The sequence below is a fragment of the Dromiciops gliroides genome, chromosome 5 (assembly GCF_019393635.1).
Source record: "Dromiciops gliroides isolate mDroGli1 chromosome 5, mDroGli1.pri, whole genome shotgun sequence".
Lineage (NCBI taxonomy): Eukaryota > Metazoa > Chordata > Mammalia > Microbiotheria > Microbiotheriidae > Dromiciops > Dromiciops gliroides.
In genome coordinates this window covers 206900430-206923707 of record NC_057865.1, presented here as the reverse complement: position 1 = coordinate 206923707, position 23278 = coordinate 206900430, and the positions used below count along the sequence as shown (strand labels likewise).

Sequence of the window (23278 nt, the reverse complement as noted above, 5' to 3'; positions counted from 1 at the left end):
ACAAAAACCAGTATTGGACAGGGAAATCCCATTCCAAATAACTATAAAATGCGTAAAATATTTAGGGATCAGTCTACTAAGACACATAAAAGATGTATAGATTTAATTATGAAGTGCCTCTTTAAAGAAATACAGGACAACTTAAATAGTTGGAGAAATATTCAGTTCTCATGGCTGGGTAATGAATGCCATAATGTAAATGACAGTGCTAGCAATGTTAATTTTCAATTTTAATGCCATGCTGATTATATTATCAAAGAAATAACTATAAAATTTTGTAAAAACAAATTCATTTGGAAAAATAAAGATCTAGAATATTAAGAGAAAGGATGAAAATAGGTAGGGACAAAAGTAGAATAGTACTTTCATACCTCAAACAATATTATCAAGCAGCAGTGATCAAAAACGTATTGTACTGGGGCAGCTAGGTGGTGCAGTGGATAGAGCACCGGCCCTGGAGTCAGGAGTACCTGAGTTCAAATCCGGCTTCAGACATTTGACACTTACCAGCTGTGTGACCCATGGCAAGTCATTTAACCCCATTTGCCTCACCAAAACCAAACAAAAAACATATTGTACTGATTAAAAAATCGAGATCAGTGGTTAGGAAGAAATTCCAAGGAACTCAGGAACCCAGTGTTCAATAAACTAGAAAAAAAATTACATGGGAAAGAACTGCTTTTGGATATAAACTGCTTGGAAGACTGGAAATCAATCTGGAAGACTTTAGGCTTAGACTGGGTGGTGCCATGGATATAGTGCAGGGCCTGGAGTTAGGAAAACCTGAATTCAAATGTGACCTCAGACATTAACTAGCTGTGTGACTCTGGACAAATTCCTCATCTATAAAATGAGCTAGAGAAGGAATGGGCAAGCCACTCCAGTATCTCTGCCAAGAAAACACCCAAAAGGGGGTCATGCAGAGTTGCACACAATTGAAATGACTAAACAATAATATAGTCCAATTAAATTTTGGGGCAGCTATGTGGTGTAGTAGATAGAGTGCCAGCCCTGGAAACACGAGGACCTGCTTTCAAATCCAGCCTCCAGCAACTAGCTGTGTGATCCTGGGCAAGTTAATTAACCCTGTTTGCCTCAGTTTCCTCATCACTAAAATGATTTGGTAAAGGAAATGGTAAACTACTACAGTATCTTTGCCCCCAAAAACCCCCAAATGAGGTCACAAAGAGTGGGACACAACTAACCGACTAAACAACAAAAAATTTTAGGGTAACTAGGTGGCACAGTAGATAGAGTGGCCTGGAGTCAGAAAGTCTCATTATCTTGAACTCAAATCTTCCCTCATACACTTAATAGCTGTGTAACCCTGGGCAAGCCACTTTATCCTGTTTTTCAGTTTCCTCATCTGTAAAAAGAGCCGCAGAAGGAAATGGCAAAATGCTACAGTATCTTTGCCAAGAAAACTCCAAATGGAGTCATGAAGAGTTGGATATGACTGAAATGACTAAAAAACAAAATAACACCTTACACTGTTTCACAATACATTCTTTTTTTTTTTTTTTGCAGGGCAATGAGGGTTAAGTGACTTGCCCAGGGTCACACAGGTAGTAAGTGTCAAGTGTCTGAAACTGGATTTGAACTCAGGTCCTCCTGAATCCAGGGGCTAGTGCTTTATCCACTGTGCCACCTAGCTGCCCCACAATACATTCTAATAGAAAACCTGACCATGATATTAAAGACCAGATCATAAAAAAATGTAGAAGAGAAGCAAATTATATACCTTTCATAACTATCAGCAGAAGACATGTTTTTAACCAAACAAAGGATATCATTAGTTATTTTTTAAAAAATTTTTTGGTTTTTGGCAGGGCAATGGGGGTTAAGTGACTTGCCCAGGGTCACACAGCTAGTAAGTGTCAAATGTCTGAGGCTGGATTTGAATTTAGGTACTCCCGAATCCAGGGCCGGTGTTTATCCACTGCGCCACCTAGCCGCCCCTCACCACCTAGCCACCCCTTATCATTAGTTATAAAAGGTGAAATATATGACTTTGATTATACGTAACTGAAAACTTCTCCAGAAATAAAACTAATACACCTATAACAAGAATCAAAGTAATCAACAAGTAATCAAATGGGTGATTGTATTAAATTTGTAAATTGTAAATTGTAAAATTGTAAATTTCTTTGTATTAAATTTCTCTGATAAGTGTTTGGCATACAAACATAAACAGTTAAAAGTTGTATGTTTAAGACAAAAGGTCGTTCCCTTTTAGAAAAATGGTCAAAAGAAATTAACAAATAGTTCTCCAAAGAATAGCACACTATTAACAATAATATGAAAGAATGCTCCAAATCACTAATAATAATGTTTCCTTTTATACCCTGCAAATTGGCAAAGAGGACAAAAAAATTAGATTAGTCAATGTTGGAGGGGTCATGAGATGATAGGAACGTAGGCATTCATGGCAGAGTTGTTAATCAGTACAACTATTTTGGAAAGCAACTTGGAATCATGAAAACAAAGTGACTTATTCTCCAAAGAAGCCATGGAAAAGAAGAAAGTCTTCAATACGCCAAAATATTTATAGCAGCATTTTTTTTGATAGCAAAGAATTGGAAACAACAGGTGCTTGTCATTTGGAGAGTAACTAAACAGGTGGTTCATAAATGTAATGGATTATTACTCTGCTTCAAAAATGAGGGGTACAAGTAATAGATCTACTCGAAGTGATGCAAAGTAAAGTAAGGAGACCAAGAAAACAATATATGCAATAACTTCTACAGTGTAAACCAAAAGAACAACCATAAAAAGATCAAAAATGAATGTTGCAAAATTATAAACAACAAACATGACTAGGAGAAGAGATATAGAAAACAACACCTCATCTTTTGCAGAGGCAGAATGTCTAAGCATGTGGTACATTGCATATATTTTCAGATTTTTTTCAACTTGAATATTGATCAATTTTGCTATTTTTTTCCTCTTTTTTCTTTAAAAATATTTCTTACATGAAATGGCTCTCTGGAAAGGTATAGAAGGAGAGATACTGGGAGAAATGGTTATATAAAAAAGATACTAATAAAATTTAAATTTTTTTAAAAAAAAAAGAACTGACTTGTAACTTTGGGGACTGCAATTTCCATTGGATGATGTGATCTAAAAGTTAGATTGTAGGGGATCGAAGAAAAAACAAAAGGTAAGTTTTCCTCCCCCCCATGAGTTTTGCTGAGAAAAGCAAGAGAAATGTAGACTGATTACTTAAGGGGATAGTGCTGGTGAAGATTTGGAAGGAGAAGACTTGGGCATATTTGAAGGCAAAAAGGAAGGAACCAGTTGATAGAGATAGAAGCCTAGAGATGGGAGTATAATTGAGGTTGCAATATGCTGGAAAAGAACAGAGTTATTGGGATTAAGGGTATATGTCTTGGGAAGGAGAAGGGTCACCTAATTGTCAGGAGAATGGAAGAGAGATTGGGAAAGGTCAAAGAGTTTTGAAATGAAGAGAAGGGGAGAAGAGAGAGCTCACCTTTTCTCAGTAAAGTAAGAAGTGAGGTGCCCAGCCAAGAGAGGTTCAAATAGAAGTTTGAGGTGACAAGAGGTTTGGAAAAGCTTTTGAGGGGAGTGAGAAAGCCAGTTAAGGAAGAATAAAAGTGAGAATGGCCCAGCTAAAGTTGGATAACGTGAATTTATAGCAGCACATGATGAGGGGCAGAGGATTCAGATAATGGGAGTAATCAAGGGCTGAGTTTTGGTGAGGGATGAGGGATGAAACTGTAGCTTCAGGAGTATGAATTCACAGATCTCAGGTGGACTATGACTGGATCCTCCAAGGGACTGGATGTGTGAGCTTGCACTATGAGCAAATACATTTCAAGACATTATTTTAGAGAACATTTGCCAGTCTACAATAGTAAAAAAGAATGCCCTTATTGAAAGTACCCTATGCTGTTGAAATCACAGATCTATACTGAAAAGGAATACCGTTTAAATCAGTTTGTATTGATTTCTTTGACTTATTTTTAGTTTGATTGCAGGATTAAGCTTTCTTGTTTGGAAAATAGCCAAGCCAGACTAATATAGATATTCTCTTAACTTTAGGTTACCTAGCAATTTAGTGAATAGATAAATTGATAAGACTTTATCATTTAGTAGCAGATAATTTAGAGTAAGACATGTATCTTTGTAGGAATAAAATAATCATGGGATCATAAGACTCCTTTTTCTTTCTTTTTTTTTGCTTTGGTGAGGCAATTGGGGTTAAGTGACTTGCTCAGGGTCACACAGCTAGTAAGTGTTAAGTGTCTGAGGCCGGATTTGAACTCAGGTACTCCTGACTCCTGGGCCGATGCTTTATCCACTGTACCACCTAGCTGCCCCGATAAGACTCCTTTTAAAGGCTGTTTCCCTTTCTGGCAGCTAGAAAAAAGGGGGTTTGACTAAAGGTTAAGTTCCTCTTTCCAGTCTTTGTGGATAAGTTCCTTTCTTTTTCCTGAGGGAGAGGTTAAGTATAAGTTGAGTAGTGTAATCTTCTAAGATTGGGTTTCCCTTTCTGGCAGCTGGAGGATGAGGGTAAGAGGTGGGGTTGACTGGTAACTAGAAACCACAAGTTCCTCTTTGTTCAAATTACAGGTCCTTTTAAAGCTTTTTGTTTACAAAATTCCATAGATTCAGGGCAGAGATTCCTAAGATAATTTAACTTTGACAGCTAAATGTTGCCAACAGTACAAATTTACATTAAGAAAGCCTGAGAGAAGTGAACGGTCAGATGATCTGAATTGTCCAATTGAATTATGTTGAAAACAAGTTTCCTAAGATTGCTGTATTTTCTTAATTCCTCTTTTCTGTTATAAAAATAAGCTTTGTAAATCACTCCTTTGTCAATTATTATTATTAAATCAGTAATTACTCAGAAACTTAGTACCTCAGAATTATTTTCTATTTCAAATAATTAGTTTTAATAGTACCAAAAAAATCTATTAGGCAACTTCTTATACACATGTTATTATTGTATTGTACCACCGCATAGTTGGATCCATCACTCATTTCTCTAATCTCCTTTAAATCTTCCTGAAAAGGATATAAAAATATTAGAGAGTGTTAGAAGAGATCTATATCATATTCAAATTAGACTACAATTGGGATAATATGATTTGCATACAATTTGATGGGAAATAAAATTTCAGTTTTCAAGAATTAGATCATAGTTGCTTAAAGAAAATATTCTTAACTTTTAGAATTAAACTCTTAATTAGCACCATCCTGGCAAATAAAAATTGCTTATTTCATATAAAATAATTATTTTTAGCAACCAAAAGTAAATTAAATATTTCTGTATTTACTCTTCCTACATCTTGCTGCTCAACTGTTTATTACAATCTTTTTTTATTTTCTTCTTTTTTCCCCCATTTTAAGGATGGTACTGCACCACTTTCCTGGAACACAAGATGCAAAATTGCTCAAGGTACAGCTAATGGCATCTATTACTTACATGCAAACCATCATATTCATAGAGATATTAAAAGGTAAATTCTTCATTAAAGTTGGTTTTTATAAAATAAAGTCTTTACATTTCACCATTATCCATTATTCCTTTTTTTTTTTAGTGAGGCAATTGGGGTTAAGTGACTTGCCCAGGGTCACACAGCTAGTAAGTGTTAAGTGTCTGATGCCGGATTTGAACTCAGGTACTCCTGACTCCAGGGTCGGTGCTCTATCCACTGCGCCACCTAGCTGCCCCTGAGCCACCTAGCTGCCCCCTATCCATTATTCTTAAAACATATGTTCTAAGAAAAAATTGTTGAATGAAGGGACTGGCTAGGATGTTGGAAACACTTTTTTTAGGATCCATGTTTGTTAGGGATAAAAGAAGGTGAGAGGTTTTAGTAAAGATATTGTGAATCCTAGTTTAAAAGTATAGTGGGCCTATAATAAATTTTATATATAATAACTAGCATGAAACACTTGAATTTTATTCAAGAAGTAAAAAAGAAAAGATGGCAACTGTTTCATTACAACTATGTTCTAAACTCTTGTTTGGACTATATAATCTCTAAGTCCCCTTTTTGCTCTAAATGTAGATTCTTTCTATACTTTGTGAAGTTCAAAGTATTATTTAACAGTTATACAAACAGTAATTTTACTTGATTGGGAATTTTTTTTTTCATAACATTTCGGTTTTTTTTTTTCAGTGCAAATATTTTACTTGATGAGGACTTCATACCCAAGATTTCTGACTTTGGACTTGCACGAACTTCTGCAAAATTTAACCAAACAGTCATGACTAGCAGAATTGTGGGAACGACAGCCTATATGGCACCTGAAGCTTTACGAGGAGAGATAACACCTAAATCTGACATTTATAGCTTTGGTGTGGTAAGTTTTATGTGGAATTGTTAAAAATGCTATTCTTAAAATTTATATAATTAGTTTTGTTCAGATGGTGGTGGGGTTTGAAAAAAAGAGGATCTTTAACTCTCTGAATAGTTTCTTAGAGAAAAGAATCAGTAGGCACTGGATATGGCAAGCACTGAAAACCATTAAAAAATGAAGACTATATAATAACAAATAGGAAATGACACTATTGATGTAGGAGTCATTCTTGAATTAGGTGTCTATGTGCAGTCTAATATTGAATTGTTAGAAAAAGGATTACTTAGTGTAAAACTAGAAAAAAGAATGATTAAAAGGCTATGGTGTATAATTGAAATAACTCAATCTTGACCTGCTTAAGTAATTTCAATTACTTATGAATATACAGGGAAAAATGGGAAATAGATAGTAGAAATTACATTGACACTAATTATAATAATTTTATGCAGATATTTAACTTCTAGAAATGAGTTGCCATAAAAAAGGAGACCAAAAGAACCTGAAAGGCAAATATTTTGTAAGTGGAGATTGAAGTCAAAATCAACAGACCCGTTTAGAATATAAATTTGTAAAATATTACACAGAAAGATGTTGAAAAATGTTATGAAATCATAAGACAAAAAAATCATAAAATAGAAGCAGTAAAAGTAAAAACAAGTTTAAAGAAAGCATGATAAAAGACAGACATGACAAGTAATTCTAAAAGTCATTAAAGCATGAAAAAGGAAGGACCACAAACAAAGAAAAATGGAAAAACTCTGCAAAGACTTTTATAAATATTTTGACCACCAAGGACAGTACAGTCCTTTGACATTACACATCACGATCTTAAATGTACTTCTCTATACACGTAGTATAGACCAAAGAAAAAAATCAAGAAAAGCAACTACATGTATGTAGAGGAGATCTGAGTTAGAGAGGCAATACAATTTTGATATATGAAAGAGAGAAACTTAAAGATGGGAAAAAAATCTAGGATACCAGAACTTAGACCACATTTCAGTAATCATCAAAACTATTTGGTTAAAAAATAGAAAAGTTGATCATTGTTATCAGATTAGGTAAATAAGACAGAAGCAATCAAACAATAATATAGTATTGGATAAATATAAAGACATGAACTTCCCTGTTTGATAAAGTAGCTGGGAGTGTTTTTTTTAAAACTAAACATGGAATAGAGATGATCATAAAAGATAAAATGAACAATTTTGATTGGATAAGACAGGAAGCTTTTTCACAAACAAAATCAATGCAGTTGAAATTAGAAGGGAAGTCATTAACTGGAGAAAAATCTTTACAAAATTATGATGAAACTCTGATGAAAGTCTGATGTACAAGACATATAGGAAATTGATACAAACATATATGGTATCCCAAAAAGCCTTATTACAGTTTTAAGGTTTAATAACTTCAGAAGTATAAATCCTACAAACTTTTTAAAATTGAGAGATGCTGTTTCTTATTATAATTCTATTCTTATTAAAATATCTTGTTCTAATTGATTTTCAAACTTTGTAAAAAACTTTCATTATCTGACTGAAAAGATTGCATTTATGATCATAGTCCTAAGATCATCCAAAGAATGAAGTTTTGATATTAACTGACAGTTTCGATGTGGTTCCACAAGAAAAAAGTCAAGATAGATCATGTGACCAAGGTGGTCAAGCAACAGAACCTTTGAAGATTCATTATACATAATTGTATACATTATACATAAATGTATAATCAAGGAGTTCCCAGTATTATTAAAATTTTATATATAAAATTTTATAAAACTAAGTAAAAAAGAAATTAATTAAGTTTCAAATGTTTTTTTTATAAGTTTGTGGTATTTATACTTCTGAATTATTAAAGCTTAAAACTGCACTAAGACTTTTGGGATATCCTATAAAATATTTTCCCTGGAGATAAATGATCAAGGATGGAAAAAATAGTCCAAATCAAATTTTAAAAAAAGAAAAAAAATTTAAGGTTCTACTTCATACCTGTCAGATGGGCAAAAATAACAAGATAAAAATGGCAATTCTTAGACGATCTTTGGTAAGACAGACACTACTTAATGGTGCTGCTGTTAATTGGTTCAACCATTCTGGAAAACATTTTGCAATTATAAGCAAAAAGTGACTTAGTAGCAATACCACTACTTGGCATAAATAGAATTTTAATTATTTTCTGATATTATCATCGTTGTGTGTGACAAAATAGTTACTTGTGGCCCTAATGGCTGTAATAAACAATTTACTACCTTTCTGTGTGACTCAACTAAGGGATCAAGGTGCCTCTGATTAGCCTGATGTGCAAATGAACCAAACCTAAGGTGGCTTCAGTTAATACCTCTGTTGGAATGGTACCGTCTCCCAACACTGGTATCCTTAGACCTTGGACCTTGTGCCTCTGTCCTCACATGAGTGTCTCTGAGTGGCTAAGATTCTGTCTGTGCTTTATAACTCTCTCTACTAACTCAATATTATTTCTGTACTTTGCCTTATGTTATGTTCTGGGCGGTAATAAATTGAGTGGCAACTGAATCCCAAGTACACATCTCTTCCTGAACTCTCAAGCCCCAAATGTGTTGCCTCTTAACCAAGGTCTCATGTCCTATCCCCAGAACCTCTCAACTTAATTTTTTTTTTTTTGGTGGGGCAATGAGGGTTAAGTGACTTGCCCAGGGTCACACAGCTAGTTTCAAGTGTCTGAAGCTGGATTTGAACTCAGGTCCTTCTGAATCTAGGGCCAGTGCTCTATCCACTACTCTACCTAGCTGTCCCCCTCTCAACTTATTTTAATGTAATCATCAGTCATAGTTTTTTTTTCCAGCACTGTCATTAAACCCTAATAAAAGCATAAAGTATATCAAACCAAAAAATGTGTAATTTGGGGGAACATTAATTTTATTCAATTAAATTAAAATTTAAAGAGAATTAATTTTTAGAAAAGGAATTAGCTTTGCCTTAATATAATCTGCCAATTTGTTCTGGTTAACTTTGAGGAAAAGAAAAGAGAAATTTGTTTTATTTTTATCATATCCAGCATTATGCTTTTGTCTTAGCAGCTCATCAAGGTAAAATACAGGATTATGAGATCCCTCAGATCTTGGAAAATATACTGAGAAATAATTATTTTTGGGAATACAACTGAAGAAGCAACAGTCTCCTACCAACCTAAATAATGAATTGGTAATCTTCTCAATCCACAATTTTAGAGAAAGGATAGGGAATGTTGAATTGACTACTCATTAAATGTTTGGGGAGGAGAAAACTTCCAAAGCAGGGTGGGATATAGTTCATTTGATTATGCAGGCATGGCAGTGATAGAGTTGACAATCCCTTGATAGCATTATTATTATATTATAGAAGAAAGAATGTTATGTATGGAAAAGGTAAACCAAATTTCATTCTCATTGAACTTTTTTATGTGTTTTCCTAAATATTTTATATTTGTGTCTTTGTTTTTTCTTCATAGGTCTTACTAGAAATAATAACTGGACTTCCAGCGGTAGATGAGCAACGTGAACCTCAGTTATTGGTAGTTTTCAAAGTTTTAAATATATATTGCTTTGTCTTTTAATTGATAAACTAGACTTTACGTGTATTTATTTTTAATATTTTCTGCTGGTATTTGGTTATTTTTTTTTGCAGTCATTGCAGTATAGTGAAAAAAAAAACATTGGTTTAGGAGTTCAAAGTCTTAGGTTCTAGTACCAAAAACGTCTGACCTTGTATAATTCACTTGACCTCTCATTGTGTCATTTCTCTTATCCAATTTCATTTTTCTATTATCATTTCATTATTTACAGAACAGAGGAGGAAAAATATTTTTCTGTCTTATGTCAAAGTAGAAACTACTGGTTTCACTTTCACAGAATCTAAGTATTAGAAAGTACTTTTGTCCAACCTGTACACAGTCTGTGGGACTGCAGCATCACCAATAGGTAGTCATCCAGACTTTTCTTGAAGCCCTCTAGTGAAAAGGAATCTATTATCTCTCAAGGCAAGCTCTAATTGTTAGGAAATTTGTTCATAAATTTTCCTCTCTGCAACTCTCAATCATTTTTTTCAAGTATTCTTTTTTATTTTTGACATTTCCATATACAGAGAAGAGGAAGGTAAGATGTATATGAAACCATGAATCTTATGTATAGATTTTCTTTTTTAAAGTATATGTTTCCCTCTTTGTATACCTGTCTGAACACGCTTCTGCTCCCTTTTGTGTATTATTAAACATTTCATAAACACCCTTTTTTGTTCCATTTTTTGGCATCACTATTACTTCATACATGCACACTTCCAGTTCTCCCAGCAAAACATAAAATCCTTTGCTTCTAAAAATTAAGTTTAGTCTAGCAAAATTGAAGCACACGTTATATATGAAAACATAGGTGTTCCTCTGTACTTATAATCTACAAATTTCTGCCAAGAAGGAGGTAGTCATCTATCTTGGAGAGTCTTGACTGATCATTTCGTTAATCAGAATTCACAAGTCTTCAAAATTATTTTCCGTAACAGTGGTGTAATCACCATATGTAAAATTTTATGGTTCTACTTAACTTTCCATTACTTCATACAAGTCTTTACATATTTCTCTGAATCATTCAGATTCATCATTTATGGTGAATCATTTATCATTATTTATATCAGTAGCTTGGTAATTGTTTAAATTCATGACCTATAATTTGTTCATCCATTTCTCAGTTGATAGGCACCCACTATATTTCCTGGGTTTTGCTACTAAAAGAAGTACTGCTATAAATATTTTTGTGCTAATATGTTCTTTCCCACTAAGTTTTTATCTTTTGTCAGGGGGAGAAATATCTCATAGCAAATTGTTTACTTCCCACTTTTTTCTTTGTTTTCCCTTGAGATCCATGCTTCTTTGTTCCTTCAGTGGATTTTGTTATGCTTTTTGTATAGCTTTACAAACTCTTTGTTGTTCAATTGATAGGGCAGTGAATCTGTAAATTAATTAAAGTAGTTGTTATTCAGTTGTTTCAGTCATGTTCAACTCTTTGTGACCCCATTTCGGGCTTTCTTGGCAAAACTACTGGAGTAATCTGCCATTTCATTCTCCAGCTCATTTTATAGATGAGGTATCTCTCAAAAGTAAGTGGACTGGCATCTACATAAAGTGGTTTTTACCAATGTGAATTTGCCCAAGATGGTAAAGGAAGGAAAAAAGAAAGGGTGTGGGGCAGCTAGGTGGTGCAGTGGATAGGGCACCGGCCCTGGAGTCAGGAGTACCTGAGTTCAAATCCAGCCTCAGACACTTAACACTTACTAGCTGTGTGACCCTGGGCAAGTCACTTAACCCCAATTGCCTCACTAAAAAAAAAAAAAAAGAAAGGGTGCCCAGTGGAAAGAGGGAACTGGCACAATAGTTCAAGGACAGCTGGGGGCCAGCAACAGAGAAGCCAAAGTAGGGGGAGAAATATGCAGGGTCAGCTACAGGGTCAGCTGGAACCCAGAGGAAGAACAGGAGTCAACAGACATGTGGGGCCTATACACAAACATGGACACAGACAGGAGAGTATGGGGAGATGCCAGCCTGGAGCATTGGCTTCCACTCCCCAATCCTGTCCTGCTTCTGTAATATTAGGCTGTTTTCAGCCCTTCCCCAACCAATCCCCAGTGTGCCTGAAAGCTTCAGGCCCTAAGAAAGTCAGGCTTGGCTCAGGCTTCACTTTGTCCTCTCTCACCACCATGTATTTCCACTCAGAGCTTTAAGCTGCTTGTCAGAGCTTGAACTGATTTCTTCTTCCCTATGGGCCTTTGGCATTCTTCTCTTTTGGTATAGTCCTAGACTTACTATAGTTCTTAATTAGAGGAGTTTACTGCATATCTCTTTGTCCTTCTTGATCAGTCCTACATGAAACTTTTAGATCTTTCCTGGAGTGTTTGTGTGGTCTTTAATGACCTTTTTTGGTTATCATCTTAACTAGAAATTTCAACTTCCACTCTGTTCCTAGTTCTTCCCACTTAAGACAAGAATTTCTCTTTGAAGGAGGAATTTATACTTTTTTTTTTAAAGGAATTTTTTTTGGGGGGGCAGGGCAACCGGGTTTAAGTGATTTGCCCAGGGTCACACAGCTAGTGTCAAGTGCTGCCCCCAGGAATTTATACTTTTTAAAGAAAATATATCTCTTCAAGATTTTTTCAGAATTATTAAAAGTTTGAACTCATTATCTTTCCCACAAAATTATTTTCTCTTCCTAAGTTCCCAAGGGTATAATGATCCTCCCAGTCACTCCCAGATATCATCTTCAACTTCTCATTATCTTTTATCCCCTATGTCTAGTCAGTTTCCATATTCTGCCATTTCTACCTATGTAACATCCGCTGTCTATATTCCCTTTTGTCCTGATACTACATGCACTAATCTGTGTAGGTCCTTATTACCTCAAACCTGGAGTATTGTAGTATCCTGCTGGTTGGTTTTCCTGCCTCAAGTTTCTCCTCATTTTAATCCATTCTACAATTCTATTAAACCTTTTGCTAAAGCAGAGATCTGGCCATGTCACTCCCCTGTTCAATAAATCCCACCAGCTCCCTATCAATTCCAAGATCAAATATATAAATTCTCTGGCTTTTAAAGCCCTTTACAACACGGTCCCTTCAATCTTTTTACCCTTCTGTAGCCCACCCATACTTTGTGTTACAGTGACATGAGCCTCCTTGCTGTTGGTCAAACACAGCACATTGACTCCAATCATTTTTGCTGACTGTCCCTCATGCCTTTCCCACCTCAATGTCTTCTGACTTCTCTGAGTAAGCAAAGGAGAAAGCCATAAATAGCTACTATGGGGATAGAGAAAATCTGAATTCCTATTCAGAGGAAGATAGTGGAGTTAAAAAAAAAAAAAAAGAAAGAAATGTCAATTGGTCCCAAGCCCAAAAAGAGTTCTTAGAAAAACTTTAAAAGGAATTTTAAAATCAAATAAAAGTAATCAAGGGAAAATTAGAAAAAAAAAATAAAAGCAATTCAAAAAAATCAAGAAAATTACGAAATGAAAGTCAACCAACTGGAAATATAGAATCAAAAACTTAAGGAAGGGGGGCGGCTAGGTGGCGCAGTGGATAAAGCACCGGCCCTGGATTCAGGAGTACCTGAGTTCAAATCCGGCCTCAGACACTTGACACTAGCCGTGTGACCCTGGGCAAGTCACTTAACCCCCATTGCCCCGCAAAACAAAACAAAACAAAACAAAACAAAAAAACAACCAAAAAACTTAAGGAAGGGGCAGCTAGGTGGTGCAGTGGATAGAGCACTGGCCCTGGATTCAGGAGTACCTGAATTCAAATCTGGCCTCAGACACTTGACACTAGCTGTGTGACCCTGGGCAAGTCACTTAACCCTCATTGCCCTGCCAAGAAAAAAAAAATAAATAGAAAAACTTAAGAAAATAATTCCTTGAAAACTACATTTGGGCAAGGGAAAACTAATGACATAACACACCAAGAAATAATAAAACAAAATCAAAAGAATGAGAAAATAGAAGAGAATGTGAAATATCACAAAAACAATTGATCTGGAAAACAGATCAAGGAGAGACAATGTTGGATTACCTGAAAGATATAATCAAAAAAAGAATCTTAATACAATATTACAAGAAATTTTTCAGGGAAAAATTGGCCCTGAAGTCAAAAGCATAAAAAAATAGAAAAAAAAAATCCACCAATCACCACCTGAAGGAGAGCCAAGGAGAAAAACATACAGGAATATCACGGCCAAGTTTCAAAGCTCCCATGTTAAGGAAAAAGTATTGCAAATATCAGGGGAAAAAAACAATTTAAATATCATGAACCTACAATAAGGATTACACAAGACCTAGAAGCTACTACGTTGAAGGACCATAGAAGAGCAAAAGACCTGGGGTTATGACCAAGTGTGATTTACCCAGCAAAGTTAAGTATAATCCTGAATGGGGAAAAAATGGATATTTAACAAAGTGAAAGACTTTCAGGTATTTGTGATAAAAACAGCAGAACTTATGGAAAATTCAATATTGAAGATCCAGGAGAATTATAAGGTAAACATTAAAGACTATAAGGGACTTAAGGTCAAATTGTTTACTTCTTATATGTAAAAAAATTATAAATACTCTTAAGACTGTTACCATTGTTTGGGTAGTTTGAAAGAAAGGCTTGGGCTGAGCAGTGTGTGATGGGATGAGTATAAAAAATAAGATTGCAGAGAGAAATAAGAAGTAATTATCTCATATAAATGAGGCATGGAAGGAAGAATTGATATAGAAGAAGAAAGTGGGGGGGCAGGTAGTGCTAGAACCTTACTCATTAGAAATGGGTTAAAGAGGGAACAACAAATATAATTTTAAAGGTATAAAAGTCTTCTAAATTTATAAATAAATAAGAGGACAAGGGATAGGGTGAGGAGAAACAATAAGGGAAGGACTTTTAGAGGGGTGACTAGGTTAAGAAATAGGAGGTCAAGGTAGCAAGTAGAAGTAAATTAGAGGAGTGAGGAAGGATAGGGTAAATAGGGTGGGAAGGATAGTGAGGAAAAATACGAGGAAAATATCAAAGTAATTATATCTTAGAATGAATGGGAAGAATTTACCCATAAAATGGAAACTGATCCAGATTAAAAATCTGAATTCAGCAATATGTTGCTTTCATGAAATAGAGTAAAAACGAGAGATACACACAAAGATAAAATAAAGGGCTGAAGTAGAATCTATTATGTAAAAAGAAAAGCAGAGTAGTAATTATGATCTCAAAGTTGAAGCTAAAATAGATTTAATTAAAAGAGAAACACTATGTGTCACCAATATTATTCAATTTAACTTTAGAACATTTAAAATAACACAGTATAGGGGCAGGTAGGTGGTGCAGTGGATAGAGCACCGGCCCTGGATTCAGGAGACCTGAGTTCAAATCCGGCCTCAGACAGTTAACACTTACTAGCTGTGTGACCCTGGGCAAGTCACTTAACTCCAATTGCCTAACCAAAAAAATAAAATAAAATAAATCTTATAAAAAAAAATAACACTATAAAATACCTGAGAGTATAACTGCCAAAACAGAGGAACTACATGAACATAAACATAAAACACTTTTTATACAAATAAAGTCAGATTTAAATAATTGGAGTAATATTTGTTGTTCTTGGGCAGGAAAAGCCAATATTTAAAAAAATGACAATTTTACCTAACTAATCTATTTATTCAATGCCATCCCAATTAAATTACTAAAAAATATTTTACTGAGTTAGAAAAATAATATCAAATTTCACTTGACAAAACAAAAGGTCAGGAACTGCAAAGAAACTAGAGAAAGAAGATAAAAAGGAATAAGATTCAGCAGTATCAGGCCTTAAACTGTGTTATAAGAAGGCAAGAGCATTGTTGAAGTGTAAAAAGGATAATTTTGATGATTTTAAATTAAAATTTTCTTGTATATTTATACAAGAAAACAATCATAGCCAAGAATAGAAGGAATGTAGAAAATTTTTTGGGGGGGAATTTTCATAGATAATTTCTCAGATAGGATGTGATTGTGTTGGAATACTACTGTGGTATAGGAAATGATGAACTGGTGGGTTTAGAAAAACATGGAAAGACTTGGACCTGTGAAGAAAGATGCTATCCATCTCCAGAGAAAGAGGTGACAAGTGGAAATACACATAGTATGGTCTTAGTATGTGTATGAATGCATATGTATATGTGTATATATATATATATATATCTGCATTTATAGCTTTCTCTAGGGTTGGGGGGAGGGAGGAGAAAAAAAATAAAAGTAAAAAGTGCACAGGCAACAACAAAAGAAAACCTACAAGGAAGCAAAGAAAAACTGGACAGCTTTGAAAACAATGTGTAGTTTTTATTATATAGGTCTTGAGATGGAAATTTGTTTTATAGTGAATCCTCCCTTACATTCTGCTGTATACATGGAAATGTTCTTTTTTTTCTTTTCTTGTTAAAATTAATTTTTAAATTACAACTATATATACATATAAATATATACATACATGTGTGTCCCATTCCCCAGTAGATAGTCAAAGGATATGAAGAATTGTAAAATATTCACAACCACATGAAAAAATATTTCAGATCTCATTAACATAAATGCAAATCAAAACAATCTGAACTTTCACTTCATACACCACAAATTTCTTACAACCCAGTAATGTTTACATTCATATATCACAGTTTTAGTCATTCCTCAGTTGATGGACATCTACTTTGTTTCCAATCCTTTACTATCATAAAAAGTGCTGCTATAAATACTTTGGTGTTTATGGGGACTTTCTTCTTTTTGATGGCTTCCTTGGACCCAGTAAAAGTCACTGGTTTTAGATATTTTAGGCACTTTAATGGCATAATTTTAGATTTCTTTCCAAAATGATTATACCATTTCACAGTTCTGCCAGCAATGTATTACTTTGCCTATCTTCCCACAACCCCTCCAACATTTACTGTTGCTGGGTTTTGGTGTTCTTTTTTTTTTCTTCCTGATTTTCACAGTGTGAGGTGAAACTTTATTAGAGTTCTTTTTGATCTTTATTTCTGTTAGTAATTTGGAGTATTTTTTCATGTGGTTTTGAATACTTTGTAGTTCTTTTTAGAACTATTGTTCATATCCTTTGACCATTTGTCTATTTAAAATAGCTGTTAGTCATGTATATTTATTAGTTGTTTATAAATTTTTATTTTTTTTTGTTTTTGTCTTGGCGGGGTGATGAGGGTTAAGTGACTTGCCCAGGGTCACACAGCTAGTAAGTATCAAGTGTCTGAGGCCAGATTTGAACTCAGGTCCTCCAGAATCCAGGGCCAGTGCTTTATCCACTGTGCCACCTAACTGCCCCCTGTTTATAAATCTTTGATAGCAAGCCTTATCAGAAGATTTAATACAAATATTTTTTTTCTCATTTGACCGCTTCCCTTCTTATTCTAGATACATTAATGTTGTCTGTGCAGAAGAAGCCTTTTGGTTTCAAACAATGAAAGTTATCTACTTTATCTTTAATAATTGCCTCTATCTCTTGTTTGGTTAAGAACACATCGCTTAGCCATAGCTGTGAGATGTACATATAGTTTGATCTTTAATGTTAAGATCACATTCATTTAGAATATCTTATTTGAATGTGGTGTAAACTGTTGGTCTTAAGACTAATTTCTGCCAGATTGGCTTCCAATTTTCCCATCAATTTTTACCAAATAAAGAGTTTTTCCCTACGTAAGTTATATTTTTCACTGTATGAAACACTGGGTTATAGGATTCTGTTGTTTCTGAATCTCCTTTGTCTAGTCTGTCTCATTGATCTGTTTCTCTATTATTTAACCAATAAAAATTGTCTTGATTGACTGCTGCTTTATAATATAGTTTGATATCTGCAAGTGCTATTCCCCTCTTGGCTTTACTTCTTTTCATCATTTTCCTTAATAGTATAGATATTTCATTTCTTAAATGAATTTTTTTTTTATTTTATCAAGTTCTATAAAGTATTCTTAAGGTAATTTGATTGATATAGCATTAAAAGTGCAAATTAATTTTGGTAGTATTTTTATTTTTAATTATGTTAGCAGTGCCTAGCCATGAGCAATGAATATTTCCTCTGGCATTCTTTAAAGAATGCTTTGGGGGGCAGCTGGGTGGTACAGTGGATAAAGCACTGGCCCTGGATTCTGGAGGACCTGAGTTCAAATCTGGCCTCAGACACTTGATACTTACTAGCTGTGTGACCCTGGGCAAGTCACTTAACCCTCATTGCCCTGCAAAACAAATAAACAAACAACAAAAAAAGGAATGTTTTGTAATTGAGTCTATAGAAACATTTTGTGTGCTTGGCAGGTTGATCCTTAAGTATTTTATGCATTTTATGGCTATTTGGAATGGAATTTTCTTTTCTACGATTGCTTCTTTTGTTTTCTTATTAATATATATAAATGCTATTGATTTTTGAGTATTTATTTTGTAACCCACAGCTTTGCTGAAGCTAGTGTCTCACTTTAGTAACTTTGCTTATTCCATGGAGTTTTCTAAGTAAACCATCATGTCATGGGATAGTTTTATCTCCTCTTTACCTATCTTGCATCTCTGGCATAAATCCTATTTGAAATAATTTCTTTGATAAATTGCTATAATCTGTTTGATAAGATTTTGTTTAAAATTTTTTGAGTCAATTTCAATAATGATATTGGCCTGTAGTTTTTTCCCTGCCATGTTTTATCTTTCTCTGGTTTAGGTATTAGTACCACATTTGTTTCCTAAAAGGATTCTGGTAGGGTTCTTTCTTACTCAATTTATGAGTACTGGTTGCTCTTTAAAGGTTTGATTAAAAAAAATCTCCTGTGAATCCATCAGGTTCCAGAGGTTTTTTTCCCTTGCTAGTACCTTTATAGATGGATCTATTACCTTTTCTGAAATCAGGTTATTTAAAATCTCTATCTGGTCTTCTGATAGTTTGTATATTTTATATTTTTCAAAGTATTCCTCTCTTTTGTGTTTTCAGTGTTGTTAGTATATAACTATGATATATTAATTATTCTTTTTATTTCTCCTGGTTTTGCTGTGATTTCATTTGCCTCATTTGCTATTTTTTTTTTTTAGTGAGGCAATTGGGGTTAAGTGACTTGCCCAGGATCACATAGCTAGTAAGTGTCTGAGGTCGGATTTGAACTCAGGTACTCCTGACTCCAGGGCCGGTGCTCTATCCACTGCGCCACCTAGCTGCCCCTCTCATTTGCTATTTTATTGATTTGACTTTCTGCTCTCTCCTTTTTAATCAGATTAGCTAAGGATTTCTCAGTTTTATTTGTATTTAAAAAAAAAACAACAACTGTTAGTTTTATTTATCATTTCCATGCGATTTTGTTTCTAATTTATTTTTCATCTAATTTTTTAATATCTCCTCTTTTGTGCTTATTTTAGTTTTATTTGTTGATTCTCTAACTTTGCAAAATGCATATTCATTTCATTAATCATCTCTCTATTTTGTTAATGTATGATTATAAGGATATGCTTTTTCAGCCTTAGCACTGCTTTAGCTGCATTGTAGAAATCTTGGCATGCTGTTTCATCATTATAATTTTCTTTTACATAGTTTAAAAAATTTTATTATTTTATATTTTTCCCAATTACATGTAAAAACAATTTTAAGATTCTTTTTTCAAATATTGAGTTCCAAATTTTCTCCCTCCCTCTGCACACCTCCTCATTGAGAAGGCAAGCAATTTGACATGAATATACATGTATAGTCATGCAGTGAAAGAAAACAGAGACCAAAAACCCCAAGAAAAATAAAGAAAATAAAGACAAAGTATCTTCAATTTGCATTCAAGTTGTATCAGTTCTTTTTCTGGAGATGGAAAGTACTCTTTATCATAAGTCCTTCAGAAATTTCTTTGATCATTATCTTGCTGAAGGCTAAATTAGTCACATCATACAATATTGCTGTTACTGTGTACAGGAGTGTAGCATGTGTTCAAGGGAAGACTAGTACCTCTAGTGTGAGGGCTACTAAGCCCTTTTCAGGGCTGTTTTCCATCTTTGGTGTCCACCCAACTCTTACCTGTGGCTACAAGAAGTTGTAGCATGTGCAGTGGCCACACTTAGGTAAATTATTTTGGTGAATGGGCTAAATCAGATTGAGGGCAACCAAGGGGTCTCAAGTTGATTGGTAAGTTAGGGGGTAACAAATCCAAGTATGTGAAGACTTCCCCTGCTGGAATGGGGCAGGTAAAAACAATTTATTCCAATGGCCATGAAGACAGCTGAAACAGGTGTTGTGGAGTACTTAGAGGTTGGTTAGACATCAAAGAAGCCAAGGTCATCCATCCACTGAATCTCAAGCCATCATCAATCATCTTGACTCTGCCCTGCCTCTGCACTGTGATGACTCTGGAAGAGGGAGTGAGGGACTTTGTGCAAATCTGCCTCACTTAAATCCAATTTATGCATGAATCAGAAGGTATCACCTTTACCATTTTACTATTCTTACCTATCTCAGAATCCTGTGGTGACAGGCAAGTGATGAAGCAGCAGGTCAGAGTACATTGGGAGTTGTAGTCAGAACCCTGTACACAGGTGGCCCAGGCCATAGAGTTGTCTCACTGGTAGCAGCAGTAGGATTCAACAGGCCCCTGTTTCTGAGCAGCCTTTTAAGGATAACACTGCTCACCTCCTGGTATGAGGAAGGGGCTAGAAAAGGTGCCCTAAAATTGTCAGCTTACCCAGCCCTGGCCTGGTTACCATGGCAGGCAGGAATGCTCTCCTGCTGTTGAAACACAACAAAATGCACAAAAATTGCAAAGATGATTCCATTCACCATCAGTACATGGAATGTGTACGTACTTATGAACAACACAAAATCCAGGAGACCTGAAAGATGAACAGCTTTTGTTGTGAGAGAGCTCAGCAAGTATCACACCTAAATAGCAGGTTTAAATGAAACAAGGTTGGCAGATGAGGCCAGCTTATCAGAGTTGGAGCTCGATACATGCTTTTCTGGAGTAGCTATAGTGAAAGGGAGCACCATGAAGTTGAAGTAGGTTTTGCAATCAAAACTGATCTAATCAACAGTTTTGTATGCCTGCCAAAAGGAGTGAATGACAGGCTTATGACAATGTGATTACTCCTTGCAGGAAAATGCCATGCTCTCCCACCATGACAAACCCTGATGAGGTCAGAGAAAAAATTTATGAAGACCTGGAGACCCTCATCATCAATGTGTCAAAAGAGAACAAGCTTATAATTCTGAGTGACTTTAATACTAGAGTAGGCAGACATGGCAGGGAGTCTTTAGGAAGAATGGAGTTGGAAACAGCAACAGTGGTCCCCACATGTACAAAAATATTTAAAGCTGCTTTTTATGTGTGGTAGCAAGGAATTGGAAGTTGAGGGGACGCCCATCAATTGGGGAATGGCTGGACAAGTTGTGGTATATGAATACAATGGAATACTATTGTGCTGTAAGAAATGATGAGCAGGAGGAGTTCAGAGAAACCTGGAGGGTCTTGCGTGGGCTGATGATGAGTGAGATGAGCAGAACCAGAAGAACATTGTATCATCAACATTGAGTGTTGATCTACTGTGATGGACTATATTCTTCTCACCAATGCAATGGTACAGAAGAGTTCCAGGGAACTCATGATAGAAGAGGATCTCCAAATCCAGGAAGAAAAAAAAAAAAAAGAACTGTGGAGTGGATGTTGAATGAACCATACTATTTCTTTTGTTTTTGGTGCTGATGTTTTTCTATTTTGAGGTTTTTTCGTCATTGCTCTGATTTTTCTCTTATAACATGACTATGCAGAATTATGTTTAATGTTATTTATGTGGGTATATATGTATATATGTGTGTATTATATATAATGTATAATCAGATTACCTGCTGTCTTGGGGACGGGGGAGGGAGAAAAATCTGAAATTGGAAAGCTTGTATAAACAAAAGTTGAGAACTATCTTTACATGTAACGGAAAAAAAAAAAACCTTTATTAATTTAAAAAAAACAACAGTGGTCCCTTAATAGAAGAGGCTTGTGCATTTCATGTCCGGACTCATCACCCAACAGTCTCCCGTTAACCTAAACACAATAAAACCTTTCATGGATTCATCCTTTCAGCAAACAACTGGCATTTAATAGACTATGTTATTGTAAGAAGAGACAGGATGTCGAGAGTGACAAGGCAAGGCAATGTGTGGTGTAGAGTTGTAGAGTGAGTAACTAGTACTAGATAATAGACTGATAATGAACTTTCTCTCCCAACTAGCTAATATTTGCATTCAACAAAAGCAGCAGCCCCAAGGCAAGATGACTACCAGAAGACTTAATGTCAATAGATTAAAGCATTTCTCTGTGGAGAACAATTCAGTGCTGACTTTGAGGAAAGGTTGAGCCAACACACTGTTGGTAAACAGAACTGCATTTACTTATCTGTGTCAGAACACAAACGTCAACACTGGTTTGATGAAAATGATGGAGAAATTCAGTAGCTGCTAAATGAAAAACAAGAACTTTACAGGGTTTACTAGCATTATATACATAGTATTACTCTGTCCTTTTTTGGGTTCTGCTGCTTTAGAATTTGTTTTGAGCCATTATTTAATGATAGTTGGAGGGACTTGGGGGAAAGTTCAGGTGAGTCCCTGCCTTTTCTCTGCCATCTTGGCTCTGACTGTGACAATTTCATTGTTTCCATTTGAGTCTATATTTTGTTTGGGGTTTCTAAACCAATTTCTATTATTATTATATTGCATTATGATATATAAAGGATATATTGCTTATTTTCTCCCTTTTCACATTTGGTTCGAAATATCTCTGAGTCCCTAATACATGGTGAATTTTATGTGAAAGTTCCATATGGGTGGGGAGCAGCTAAGTGGCACAGTGGATAGAGCACCGGCCTTGGATTCAGGGAGGACCCTGAGTTCAAATCTGGCCTCAGACACTTGACCCTTACTTAGCTGTGTTGGACCCTGGGGCAAGTTCAACTAACCCTCCATTGTCCCTCAAAGGAAAAAAAAAAGTTCCATATGGTGCAGGTAAAATATGTATGTTCTTTTGAAGTTCCATTTAGAAGACAGCTTAAGGCTTTTAACTAATTTCTCTAGGGATATTTGTTTAGTTCCATATTTTCCCTTTTGTTTATATTTCTATTAGCCCTTATCCAATAAACTGACCCATATGTAAGCGTATATTGTAAGTTCTCCTGTCATTATATGTTACTCTCTTTGGCTTCTTGAAATTCAAGATGTTTCCTTTATGAATTTGAATGCTTAAGGTTTTTGGAGCTCTCTCTACTTTGCAATTGCTTCCCTATCAGGATTCAGCTTGGAAACAGGGTGCCCCTTCCTAGATTAAGCTCATCATCTTTAATCTCATCACTATGCTGATAACTCAAGACTTGATTGACACTGACTCCTTCAGCCTCTTTTCCTCTAGGGTTTGTAGGGCTGGAGGAGGGAAGTACCAAACTCCTTCCAATGG

General features: G+C 35.1%; 1 protein-coding gene across 1 annotated transcript in view; it reads left to right on the top strand.

The window, feature by feature from the left end:
- IRAK4 (interleukin 1 receptor associated kinase 4) overlaps nucleotides 1-23278 on the top strand; it is a 61048-nt gene that overhangs the window by 27469 nt on the left and 10301 nt on the right. Inside the window, 3 exon segments of the mRNA XM_043967627.1 lie at nucleotides 5377-5486; nucleotides 6153-6336; nucleotides 9796-9858. Coding sequence (XP_043823562.1) covers nucleotides 5377-5486; nucleotides 6153-6336; nucleotides 9796-9858 — 357 coding nt within the window.